The sequence below is a fragment of the Protomyctophum bolini genome, assembly GCF_963924005.1.
Source record: "Protomyctophum bolini genome assembly, chromosome: 9".
Lineage (NCBI taxonomy): Eukaryota > Metazoa > Chordata > Actinopteri > Myctophiformes > Myctophidae > Protomyctophum > Protomyctophum bolini.
Window position 1 is genome coordinate 34753014 of NC_137870.1, and position 12500 is coordinate 34765513.

At 46.7% G+C, this 12500-nt stretch overlaps 1 protein-coding gene across 1 annotated transcript in view; it reads left to right on the top strand.

Moving 5' to 3' along the window:
* The window catches only part of rsrc1 (arginine/serine-rich coiled-coil 1), a 185360-nt gene that overhangs the window by 139517 nt on the left and 33343 nt on the right, over positions 1 to 12500 (top strand). Inside the window, exon 7 of the mRNA XM_080772203.1 lies at positions 3541 to 3612. Coding sequence (XP_080628329.1) covers positions 3541 to 3612 — 72 coding nt within the window. The remainder of the gene's footprint in view (positions 1 to 3540; positions 3613 to 12500) is intronic.

Sequence of the window (12500 nt, forward strand, 5' to 3'; positions counted from 1 at the left end):
AAGTCATTGTTACTAAAGATGCGGAACCTCCAGACTTAACCAGCCGTAACAGCAGTGTGACAGGCTCTTTGTCTACGCCAATTACTGAACAAACCCACCAGCGCAGCAGTCACAGCGAGACCGCCACCACCTCTGGCCTTCTGGATTACACACTCACACACACACACACACACACACACACACACGGGCACGCACACATGTGTATATACACCTAATATTTGTCTTAAGTCGTACTTTAATTTGCTATATTATAGCAAATGAAAGTTTGACCTATAGACACAGACTTGACGAGCAGGGTTTGTGTGCGCTCGCCTGCAAAATGGATGCTCTCACGCACGCACGCACGCACACACGCAGGCAGGCAGGCATCCCATGTGGATGCATTAAACCACATTCAAACACCCACATTTGTGCCCCGACACAAACATTCTGTATGCGCTCTAAAACACTTACACACCCACTCTCATATTGTATTAACTTCCCCAACACAATGCACAAGGCTCTCTCTCTCTCTCTCTCTCCCTGTCTCTGTGCTCCTCTCTCGCTCACTCAACCCCTCTTGTTTCTGAAAGTTTCAACTCATTAAGCCATTTTGGCCTGACATCGAAATTAAAAAAATGTCTTGATAAATCATGACAGTTTTCTGAAATACCTCATGTTTCTATATCAGTGGTGCTCAATATTTCATGTCAAGAACCCCAAATATTTCATGTATTTGGCTGCCGACCCCCATCTGAAAATATGTTGTTCCAGGGACCTCCTCAGAAGCAAAGATTTGAGTTAAAAACGTTCACTCTGAAAGAATATATATTAGATTTGCTCCACATTTTCACGATGTCTCAAAAATAGCAGACCTACAAGCGAGTGGCGCGCTATGAGCTTGTAGATAAATTATAACATAATGTTTAAAACAAAAAAAGGGGTTCCCGCCCAGAATGGGTTAAGTGTAATGATATTGGAGACTCATTTTTACATACTCACACTCATCAGCCGAGTGAGATCGCAATAAAGCCCAATGGCTCCGCCGAGGCCCTAATGCCCCCAAATAAATGATGCGCCACGACCCAAATGTAATTAATTTAGAGGCAGTATTGATAGTCCTGCCATATGCGCCATTATATTTTTTTAATGTGCCCTTAACATCTTGATTATGCGGCGTGGAGAGGGGAGGGGGGGTGTGGGTGGTGGGGGGGGGGCTATACAGAGACAACACGGGTGCTTGTGATGAGATGTTTAAAAGCGCAGAGACGAGTGTTTACCCCCAGCGCTTCAATTTCTCTTAAGCTTTTCATTATGCCGAGACGATGAACAGCTCTGGAGAACACGCGCGCTGTTTACGTGTTTTTATACTGCGGCGGCGTGTGTGCGTTGGTGGGGGGGGGGGGGGGGGGGGGTGGTGCACATCAGAGCAGCGGTTCATTCACACGCGATGAGGCGAGACGTTTCACACAGTCTCTATAAAACATATATATATTGGTTGGGGATTTTTTTTTAAACGTTATACATTTGCATATTCACGTCTGCGCCGGCTTGAGACTTTTCTTTTTCATTGCTGGTTAAAGCTACAATCTTATTGACTTTTTTAATTTTAATTAATGAAACCAATCTGTGTGAGATGATACAATTACTAGAGTATTTTAATACCAGGTATGACGCCCTATAAAGGCGTTCCGCCTGGGTGACAGCAGACTGCTGGGCGAGCGCTGGCGCTTTGGCATGGCGGGTCAGATCAACATAATATGGAATGAATTCTGTACTGGCCATATATGGAGTGTGTCTTGAGTGTACAGGGTTTGATGAGGTCAGATCAACATATGGAATGTCAGAATGTCAGAACAGCTCAGCTCCATATATGGAGATCTAAGGGTGGCAGCATGGGCAGTGTCTTGAGTGCATATGGTTTGATGATTTCTGGCCATATATGGAGCGTGTCCCATCTGCACTCACGTTAGTTTCTTCTGGAAACTCGAACCTACGACACACTGTCATGCTGGATTACCAGCCAAGGTGCCTGGACCGCTAGGCCAGCCCAGGCCTGCTGGTGCAAAACATAATAAAAAGCCCTCTGCAGTGTGATATTAGTATGGCCCAGCCAGGCTACTGTAGTATGATCAACAACAGGATGTTTACGAAAAACTAAACACAAAAAAGTTAAAATATGGAGATAAGAGGTTTCTGCCCAACAGCAACGGTGTGTTAGTATGTACCTCTGCAGTGGTTGTTGGTGGTCGATCCCCATTATAATACTCTTCCATTGAGACATAAACCCTGTGCTTTACTAGTTGATGTCGACATGTCTTTGAAGCAGACCAGATTGGACACTGGGTCCGCCAGTCATCTTTACTGTATTTCTTTCGGAAAATCTCTCCATCGAGACGGCAGACATTTAACGACTTATCTTCATATATTATCACGTGCATTTCTCGCATATACAGTTAAATAATGAATATGTAATGTCAGAGAGTGTATAAAGGACGTAGGTGAATTAATGAATATCGCACAAAAACTTGCACAAAGCAAGGATCGTTGTGAGGAGCCCTTGTCACGTCGACGTGCGTCGCAGTTTTGAAGATCTGTTTTCAAAACGTGCTTCAAATGTTTTGAACTGGATAAGGGAAATGAATGCATGTATGTACTGTATATATGTATGTACGTATGCGCCGTCTGCCTGCTGTGCAAATTGTTCCTAATGATCCTCCCCCCTCTTCTTCTGCACATCCCCCATTGCTTCTAAAGAGATGTTTTACCATATCTGCCTTAAGAGGTTTTTAGTTTTTAATATCTACCATTCTACCTGTACTCTTTATTTTTGATCTGGTCTATACAGTATGTTGAATCTTTTCTATTTCTTTCTTTCGTTCTTTACTTCCAGTATTTGTTGTTGTTTGTTGTAACTGTGACTGCTCAGAACGTGACACTGTATGTCCCAAACTGTAACTGTTCAGGATCCAAATTCAAAAGCATCTAAAATAGCAGATCCACAAGCTCAAACGTCGCCCCTTCTCCCCACGTTTCCAGCTTGCGGATCTCCTACTTTTTATTATTATGCTTTTGTGTGACGCTGTAGTGGTAGGGCGTTCATTACAAGAAGAAGAGAAGGCCTTTCTGTGTGGAGTTTGCATGTTCTCCCCGTGTCCCCAAGGGAAGCTATACCCTCGCAAACATGCAGTAATCATCCTGGCCTCTAAACTACCACCCCTTAGTCAGCCGGGGCGCCTGACGGGAGGGGAAAGGAACTGATCGGAATAACGTGTTCCTTCTACACGCTACAGAACCCGGTTCCATCCTATAGGTTCTTGCAACCGTGGTGCTTTCACAGAACCGTCTGGCGGCCATGTTTTGCTTCCAGTTCTGATTTTCCGAAATCATCTTTTTATTAGGGTTCTGATTAGAGTTGGAGTCTTTTAGGGTTCTGAACCAGTTCATATTTGTTTTCTGTGTGTGTTCTACAGCTAATAGACTGATGTGGTTCTGTTTCTCTCTCCCTCTCTGTGTGTGTGTGTGTGTGTGTGTGTGTGTGTGTGTGTGTGTTTTCTACAGCTAAAACTGATGAAGTTCTGAAGGCCAAGGTGGCTCAGAGAGAGGAAGAGGCCCGCAAGAAGCAGGAAGAAGGTGAGTTGTGTGTGTGCGTGTGTATTAATTCTGCCTGGCCCGGGCCGTTCCACAAGGCATGAGCTGCGGCGGTGATGATGACACCGGTGGGCTGTTAACGTGACAGCTGGGATCTCCATGCAGATACTGTACGTACAGGATGACTGCATTTGGACGGCGTCGTAATGTGCTTAGCAGTGCAGCCAGTAAATCCACCCTGTCAACCTGAACCTCCTACTGCTGCTGATGTAGGACGCCAGCACACACACACACACATGTACACACAGTCACACACACGCACGGGCGCGCACGTGTTTGCAGGCAGGGAGATTATCTTGATACACACATTCAAATGAAGTCAAGAGTAATTTGCGGTGGATCTGCTAGCGGTAATAAAAGGCCTTAGATGGAATAATGACCCTGCGCTCACCTCAGCGTGATATAAATGAGAATATCAAATATTCACCTGTCAAGTGCGTGCGTGGTCCCATCATCTGATTTACTGTAGGTGTTTAGTACTGCTAGTCTCTCTCTCTCGCTCCCGCTCCTTCGCTCTCTCTCTGTCTCTCTCTCAATCTCCCTCCCTCTCTGTCTCTCGCTTTCTCCATCTCTCCCCATATCTCTCCCCATCTTTTCGTTCTCTCTCTCTCTCTCTCTCTCCACACTGTGACCTTTAACCAATTTCAACCTCGGTTAACCTATTTCGGGCATGATGTCATTATAGAATTATAGAAAGAATTATTAAAATGTCAAGGCATTTTCAAAGAGAGCGAAGATGGCCGGCGATCTACAAACTCGCAATGCCCTCGCGATCCGACGCGCTGTGAGCTTGTACGTCGGCTATTTCCCGCCGCGACACGCCGCCATACGATGAAGTCTAACAGCAGTGCTTAAGTGGTTAACGGTGACCTGACCTTTTAGGCAAATTAAAAGTCCAGCCATCACAAATGAATTAGCTCTGCAGACGTAATGCGGTCTCCTGGTATTGGTAGGAATTAATTATCTCAATTTGTAGTCACTTTACCAATTGAGATAATTCTGTCTCTCTTTGTCTCATGATGCTTTATTTAGTTTTTTATTGTATTCTGTACTTTATATCCTCCGTACTACTCTCTTCACCTCAATTTCCTGTCATTGTTTCGTTGCTGTCGGCTGAAAACCTATTTTTTTTTCTTTCCAGAAATGTTCCGAATAGCGGACATAGTTGATCTGCTATTTCTGAAAATGTATGGACATTTGTCAACATGGAAACGATTGACGGTTATGTATAAAATAACTGTGATTAGTCTGCCGTCGACGAGGCGGATGCGTGCACACGACCTCACCCTTTAGAGCGAGGTCGCTTCTCGGCCTCAGGCGCCTTACTGGTAGTAGTATGAGGTGTAGCGATCTACAAGCATACAAAAATATGCTTTACTCTTATACCTGTTCACAAGATGTAACAATAAAGTACAACCTTGAACCTTGAACAAGCACTCAATGTGTTTGCGAAACATTGAGAGCTTGTAGATAGGCGGTTTTCGATTATTCATCTAAGTTTAGAGCATTTGATGTGGTCAAACTATGAAAATGTTCAGAAGCATTTCCCTTATTTTCATATAAGCAAAGGTCAAAGCCTCAATCTGTGATTTCTTCACCTGTTAGTGAAGTATATACGTATATAGAACAGCAGGAACAATATTAGTAAAACATCATCATTTTACATTTTTGTTAGGAATCAGTGCGTGTGTGCGAGCTGCTCTTTTACATAGTGTTTGACAATGAACACTCCAACGCGCACGGCCCTTTCCCCCAATGGGAGGCAGTAGGTGAAGCCACCACTAACCATGGGTCACTAGGGGGTCTCCCACAGCTCTCTGCAGGGGCCCTCCCGGCAGGGGCCCTCCCGGCAGGTCTATGCCACTGGAAAAGCAGAACTTCATCCACTAACGCGACTAAAATGAACAAATTCTGAGAGAGAGAGAGAGAGAGAGAGCGCATCCTCACCACCTACACTCCACACTCATAAATAGACTCGGGTCCCGGACAGGGTGGAAGCCGTTTGAGTTAGCCGGGCGCTAATCGAAAACCACCGCGAAGCTCGATTCATGTTGCATGCTATGATATGCAAGTCTATGATGGCTGCACACTCACACACACACAGCCCCGCTGCGAAGAAGAGAGAGAGATATAGACTAAGATGACTGGTGGTTGTCTCTTTATCAGCAGGGCATCCTTCCATCCCTGGGAGAGAGAGGATCAATAACTGGCCTCCGTGGTCGTCAGTTAACAAAGTATTCTTCAGTGTAAAAAGAAAGGGGGTTAGTTCTCTGGTTGAGGGCAGCCAGATGATGCTTCTTTTCAATGGCTGAAGAATTCAACATCACAACGAAAACTGGGGTACATGAAAGAGTAGGGAGCGAGATAGAGAGAAATGAGATGGATGGATGGAAGACGCTGTTGTTATTTGTGGACCTCGTTTAGCCCGTTAACACCTGAGGCTGATTCTGCAAACGACTTCTAAAGCGGTAGTTCTCACACTTTCAATACCATTACAAAAAATAATAATAAGTTGAAAAGTAGCAGCTGTACGAGCTGGTGAGTGGGTGAGCTTGTGCATCTGCTATTATTGAATAGCCAACGCAAACAATATCTTAAAATGACACACAATGCTTTCCCGGTGTTAACAGGTTAAGGCTAGGCTAGTACAGTTTAGTCTGTTTTTAGCTTCCGATAAGTGATAATGAGAGATATGGAGAGAGAGAGAGTGACTGACTGACTGACTGCCGGTGGCTGTATTGGGAGAAATAAGGAGGTTTTGTTCCCCCCTCTTCTCTGGCCTGAGCTGTCCCCTGGCATCTCTCCAGTGTTTGAATAGAGCTGTGCTAGCCGTGTTGGCTGCTGGTTGTAAGTGGTGCGGTTTGGTTTGCTTTGGTTTCATGTGCAACGCAGGATGTAGCCTTTACTGTATATCGCAGTGGAACACCACCGCACCTCTGGCCAAATATTTGGGTAGTCTCAAGCACATACTCCTCTAACATGCAGCAATTGTGTGTGTGTGTGTGTGTGTGTGTGTGTGTGTGTGTGTGTGTGTGTGTGTGTGTGTGTGTGTGTGTGTGTGTGTGTGTGTGTGTGTGTGTGTGTGTGTGTGTGTGTGTGTGTGTGTGTGTGTGTGTGTGTGCGCACAAACCCATGTGGATAAAAAAACAAAGTGATGGAGAGACAATGAGGCGAATGAGAGATATAGGATTAAGAGAGATATACCAGCTTGCCATTGTCCAATTACCATCACAGATAGAAGCTGTGCTGTGTGTGTGTGTGTGTGTGTGTGTGTGTCCGCGTGTGTGTGTGCCCGCGTGTGTGTGTGCCCGCATGTGCATGCGTATATACAGCAAAGACTATTAATTCCATCCTCTTCTTTCCCCTTGTTTACTCGTTCAAAGTTGCTTGGAACAGTGGAGCCACATTAGCCAGCCGCCGTGGAATTAAATTGCCTTCAAACTCTCCTGTATAAGCTGTATAAGTCGTTCTCGCACGAAAGCTATATGTATGCCGCCACTTCAAAAGCCCTTAAACACGCTCTAAACAATGGCATGCACAGAAACCCTCGTTCCCACTTGTATCCTACAGAGTATTTTCTTGCCCCCCTTTTTTTATATGTGGGGTCGTTATCTTCGCGAAAGGCGGCATAATGTCAGCCAGATTTGGATGCAAGCCTGTAAGCCCGCAGATGGTATGTTAGCCCTGCGCTGCTCTCTGCCCATCACCTCAAACCACCGCCATATTGGGAGATCATATATTTTAATGAGACGTATAATAGCTTTTTAACCCATATCATTAGGGGGGGGGGATAATATATATACCTACCGTTTGCTCTTTTGGCAGTAAAATAAGGAAAGGACTGTTTCCCTAATTGCGTGCTGCGTGGGTAGGACGGGTCACGGGTTGGGGTGTGTACCTGTCTGTCTGTGTGTGTCTGTGTTCGAGAATTATATGACCATTAAATATTCAGCCAAGCCCCATCTCTCCCCTCCCCCTCCTCCTCCTCCTCCCTCTCTCTCCCCCCCGACCTTGCATCCATTAACGCCTCATCACCGTTTAACTAGCTCTGTTGTCAATCACGGCTGTGAGGCTGAAACAGGGACAGTGTCTGGACCCGGTTTTCCGGCCTTGCATGTCGGACAGAAACATGGTGGGAGGGTGAATATAGTCCCAAACCCAAACCGAAGGGATGTCTCCGCTATAAGACAAGAATCAATATGAGTTTATACTATTTCATGTGCGCTTGCGCGCCTTCATTTGTTTGAATTAATATCTCTCCTTGTTGCCTGTGAATATCCGCTCGACTAGACATGTTTGTCAGTCAACTAGAATTTCCGCACGCTCCTTCATTAACAATGTGCACGTTAAGCCGTGCGTTCACAAAGTACCAGCCGTGCGGTGTGTGTGTGTGTGTGTGTGTGTGTGTGTGTGCGCGCGCTGGACCCATATTAATGAAACGTCTCTGTCGGGAGGAAACCTTGTATGTCCAAAAAACAACGGCAAAAGCGGCAGATCTACGAGCTCGAAACTGATCGATTGATCCGCTACTTTTGACGCTTTCGTGTGACGCTGCAGTATAGGATCAAGTAGGCCATTCATTTTAAGACAAAACACAAAAAGTTAAAAAAATAAATAAACCAACAACATGGAGATGCGAGGTCTCTGGGCGACGGAACGATGTGATCCCTTTTCTAATTGAAACTAATAACTAGTCTGTGGATAACGAGCTCTCGTCTGTAATCCCCCTGCCGTGGTTTGTGTGGCCTATCTGGGCCCGTAATAAAAGACAGGAAATGAGAGCCAAGTGAGAGCGGCGGCGTCGCTACGTTGACGCCTAATGTAATCTGCCTTGAAATCAAATTATTTGACCTGGAAAAGGCCCGACAATACAAACTCCTGCTGGACCGCTGTTAAATATTTAGCACGCGCCTGTCATGAATACAAATGGCACGCAAATTAGAATCTACAGGCGCGTGACCCCCCCCATCACACCCGCTGGAGCGTGGGGGGGGGGGTGGGGGGCTTCTTTCTGCCTTAAATGTTTTAATTACCGGGGCCGCGGTGTGGCGCGCCCCGCTACCTTTTTTAATTTATTTATTTTTACCCTCGTGTTGCCGTCGTGGCGTGGCCGGGGGGGTTGGAGGCGCCGCCAGCTTGAAGGACAAGCGGAGATATTCAGCCGTTGGTAAACACGTGCGATGCGCTTGTCCATTATCTCACGGCATTAACTCAAACACATGAGATTGGTGTCGTTGGCGGGGATGCGACGCATTGCACGGTATATATATACCGGGCGGTGGGCGACCTCGTGAATAACAACACAGCGATAATTGCGAGCACGCCGACAGGATAGACCGATCGTCGCGATGAGGCTTCGTGGCTGCCGGAAGCACAGAGTCCATCACAACAACACTCGCATGACGGCGCGTCATGTGGCCTTGTAGATTGGCTATTTTGCGGTGTGCGACACCACCGCGAGTCCTAAGTATGAATCGCCCTCGACAAGTCTGGCTCTTCCCACTGGCTATGCTATCCTCACCCGGCCTCAAGGGGTGGGTGGGTGGGTGGTGGAGGTGGGGTGGGTTCACTGTATTGCTATTGTGCACTCTACACTGAAGGAAGATCAGTCTCAGTGATTTTGATGTAAGAAAATCCAGTTTGCATCGACCGCCTATCGACCGCGCGCGGACTCTGCCTCATCGCCCTGCCGTTACGCGGGATAGATGGCCCCTATTTGTTGTGTTATTATGTTCAACGCAATCACGCCGCGGGACGGAGAGAGAGAGAGAGAGCCGGAGGAATATTGAACCGACTGACACTCCTCGTTCGGCGCTTTTTATGGGGATTTTATTTGTTCCCGGAATTAAAAGATCGAAGGTCCCCCCCCCCCTTCCGTGGCATGTACAGCACAGCTTTTAGAGAGAGAGAGAGAGAGAGAGAGGGGAGGGGGGGCAGGCGGAGGAGAAAGAAACTTGACAATTAATTACACCTCATTTCCTTTAAAACAGACGTAGGGAAACATACGGGGAGCAGAATCACTCGTTACACCACGATGTGATTTTTGTCTCTCTCTAAATAATGTTTGATGTAGAGATGATTTGTGCTGTTGAGGCAGTTCTAGTGCCCCCCCCTCCCCTTTCTCTCTATCTGTCTCTCTCTCTCTCTCTCTCTTTTCCCCATTCATTCAGGTTTGTGGTCCCCCCCCCCCCCCCCACCACGTTGAAATGATTAGTTATGCCTGGCTTGTAAGCACTGAATCAAGAGTTATGGTCCCCGGGGAAATAAATTTGGCAGAAAATCAGTGTGAGAAGATTTAATTATCACGAGGAGACCCCCACCCCACCTCCCCCGCCGCCCCTTTACTCCCCGCCACGCCCATCCCCCACCCTCCCTCCCCGCCCATCCTGCCTTGGCTCACCGGAGCGCCCCACAAATGGCTGGTTTATACTGTACTTGGTGTGCACGCCGGGGTGTCGGTGCATAGCCGATCCACAAGCTCACACCGAGGCTCACCACGGGAGCCAAGACGTAGAGCCCCCCCACCCCCCCCCCCCTTCTCTCTCTCTGTCTTTCTCGCCTTCCTTACCTCCCAATTTGTTTCGTTGAACGGTGATAAGCCAAGCAATTACCGCTTCATTGATTTTTCATCACCGCAAATTTAAAGTTGATTTTTTTTTTCACACCCTCTCACTCCACCCCATCCGACCCCTCCCCCCCCCCCCTCGGAGGGAGGGAGGCAGGCCGCCTCCCTCCCTCCCTCCCCCCCCCCGGCGAGGTGATTAGTTGACCTCCCTGTCCTGGACGCCGGTGGTCCCGTTGAGGAGGGGGCGTAGGGGTAACGGGGTGGGGGTGGGGGACGCGTGCTGAATTGGACTAACCCCCGATGATGACCCCTGTTGTCCCCGGCGTAATGGGATGCTGAGTCTGACGCCGGCTGACACGGTTGTCACTTTGGCGACCGATAGCTTAATCATATCTATACCAATATCTACCCGACGACACGTCTCATTTGCCAACGCTATACCCTCCCCCCTCCCCCCCCCCACCACCACACGACGGGGCGACATCACCATGGCCCGGGCCACGGGCCCCAAATACCCAGCCCCCCACCCACGCACCCACCCTCTTCTCGACTTGCTTCAAGTGGACACATGATTGACAGCGTCCGTCCCACCCGCCCCCGCCCCCTTCTGCCCTCTGTGATCGCTAATCGTTTCTCGGGTCAGTCTTATCAATTAACCTGCTGCCGGCAGACCATCCCGTGTAGGATACATTCAGCTGTATGCGTCACATGGAAGCAGCACGACGCTGCACTCTCTACGTTTACACTTCACTCCAGTGTGTTATTTATCGGAAACCGTCGGGAGGGCGAGGTGAATGTACCGGACCTCTTATCTTAGAACTGTCTGTTTGTTTTCCTCACGTAAATGAACGCCCTATACTTCATCACACTGCACTACAGCAGGAGCATCAACAGTAACGGATACACGGACTCCACGCTTGTAGATCTTTGATGTTTTATTTGTATTTGAATCCTTATAAGTAATAGATTTGCGGCCGATTCATACTCCTTTTACAGCTGAAACTTTCAGTAGCACCGAAGAGCCGATTTTAGGACAGTACCCGCCCCCCCCCCCCGAGCCTCGAATGATGTCACATTGTAGGCTCTGCAGAGCCAAAGAGACTTTTATTCGGCTCTAAAATAGGAGTATAAGGACTTATGAGGTTACCACCCGGCAGAGACGATGATATAGTAGTTATTAGTTAACATGAAGGTGAATTATGAGATCCGGTGGATGATACGTTAATGAGATTGTCGCTGTTGCTCGAACGTTTGATTTAATCCACATACTGTACAGTAAAAGCCTTCTGATTGTGCATTAAACAGTAATCCGAGGTTAGATTAGAGAGAGCTCATTTTGGATGCAGCAAATTGGATATTTGTGGTGTTATTTTATTATTAATTGAAGGTCACATTCACCAGAACCTTCCAATTAAATTCAAATTAGCTTTTTTTGGCATGATAATTCTGTTTTTGCCAAAGCAATGGTCAAAACATAATGGAAAAATGATATAAGGAAAACAAATGGGGAATTGAATGTACAGTACAATTGGAGTACAGCATTTTGTTACGTCACATTCCAACGTTATGCATGTTGGCGAGGATATAAAGGTTTTGGAAGCAGTCTTTTGCAGTCACTTTTGGGACAATTAGGAGCATTTAACAACTTAAAATAGTATACAAAAAGCCTCAGATTTCAAATCTGTTAAAAAAGGTAGCAGCTCCGTTTGTTTTTGCTCTACACTAAATAATCATTGCTGATAATAGCAGATCGACAAGCTCATAGTGAGTCGCAATTATACTCCCCATGAAGCCTTGAATTCCTTCACTTTTTATTATTATTATTTAGCTCACATTCCTGTGCCAATAATTTGACCGGTCAATATAGGACACTCAGTGAGACTCATCAAATTATTGGCTTAGGAATCCGACAAAAACATAACATATCTCAATGAATTCAAGGCGTGTAATTGATACATACGTTTCATTTTGGGTGAACTACTCTTTTAAGTGTACACTTTACCCAGAGAGTGTAAAGATTGACCCCTGGATTGTTACACTCTCTGTCGAGCACATTGAACCTCCTGGCCGTGCCTGTTTCAGAGCACGTCAATATGAGTTACGAAGGAAGTGACATCGATTGTAAAATAATTTCAAAACATTGTGTTGGGAAAAAAAATCTACTGTACATTAAGCTCACAACGCTCCGCGACGCCATGCGTCGTCGGGAGCTCGTAGAGACCGGCCTAATTCTCGTATAGAAATAGTGCTTAAAGTGGTTAATCATTCTTTATGGTACGCGGAAGACGGATGCAATTCCACGACG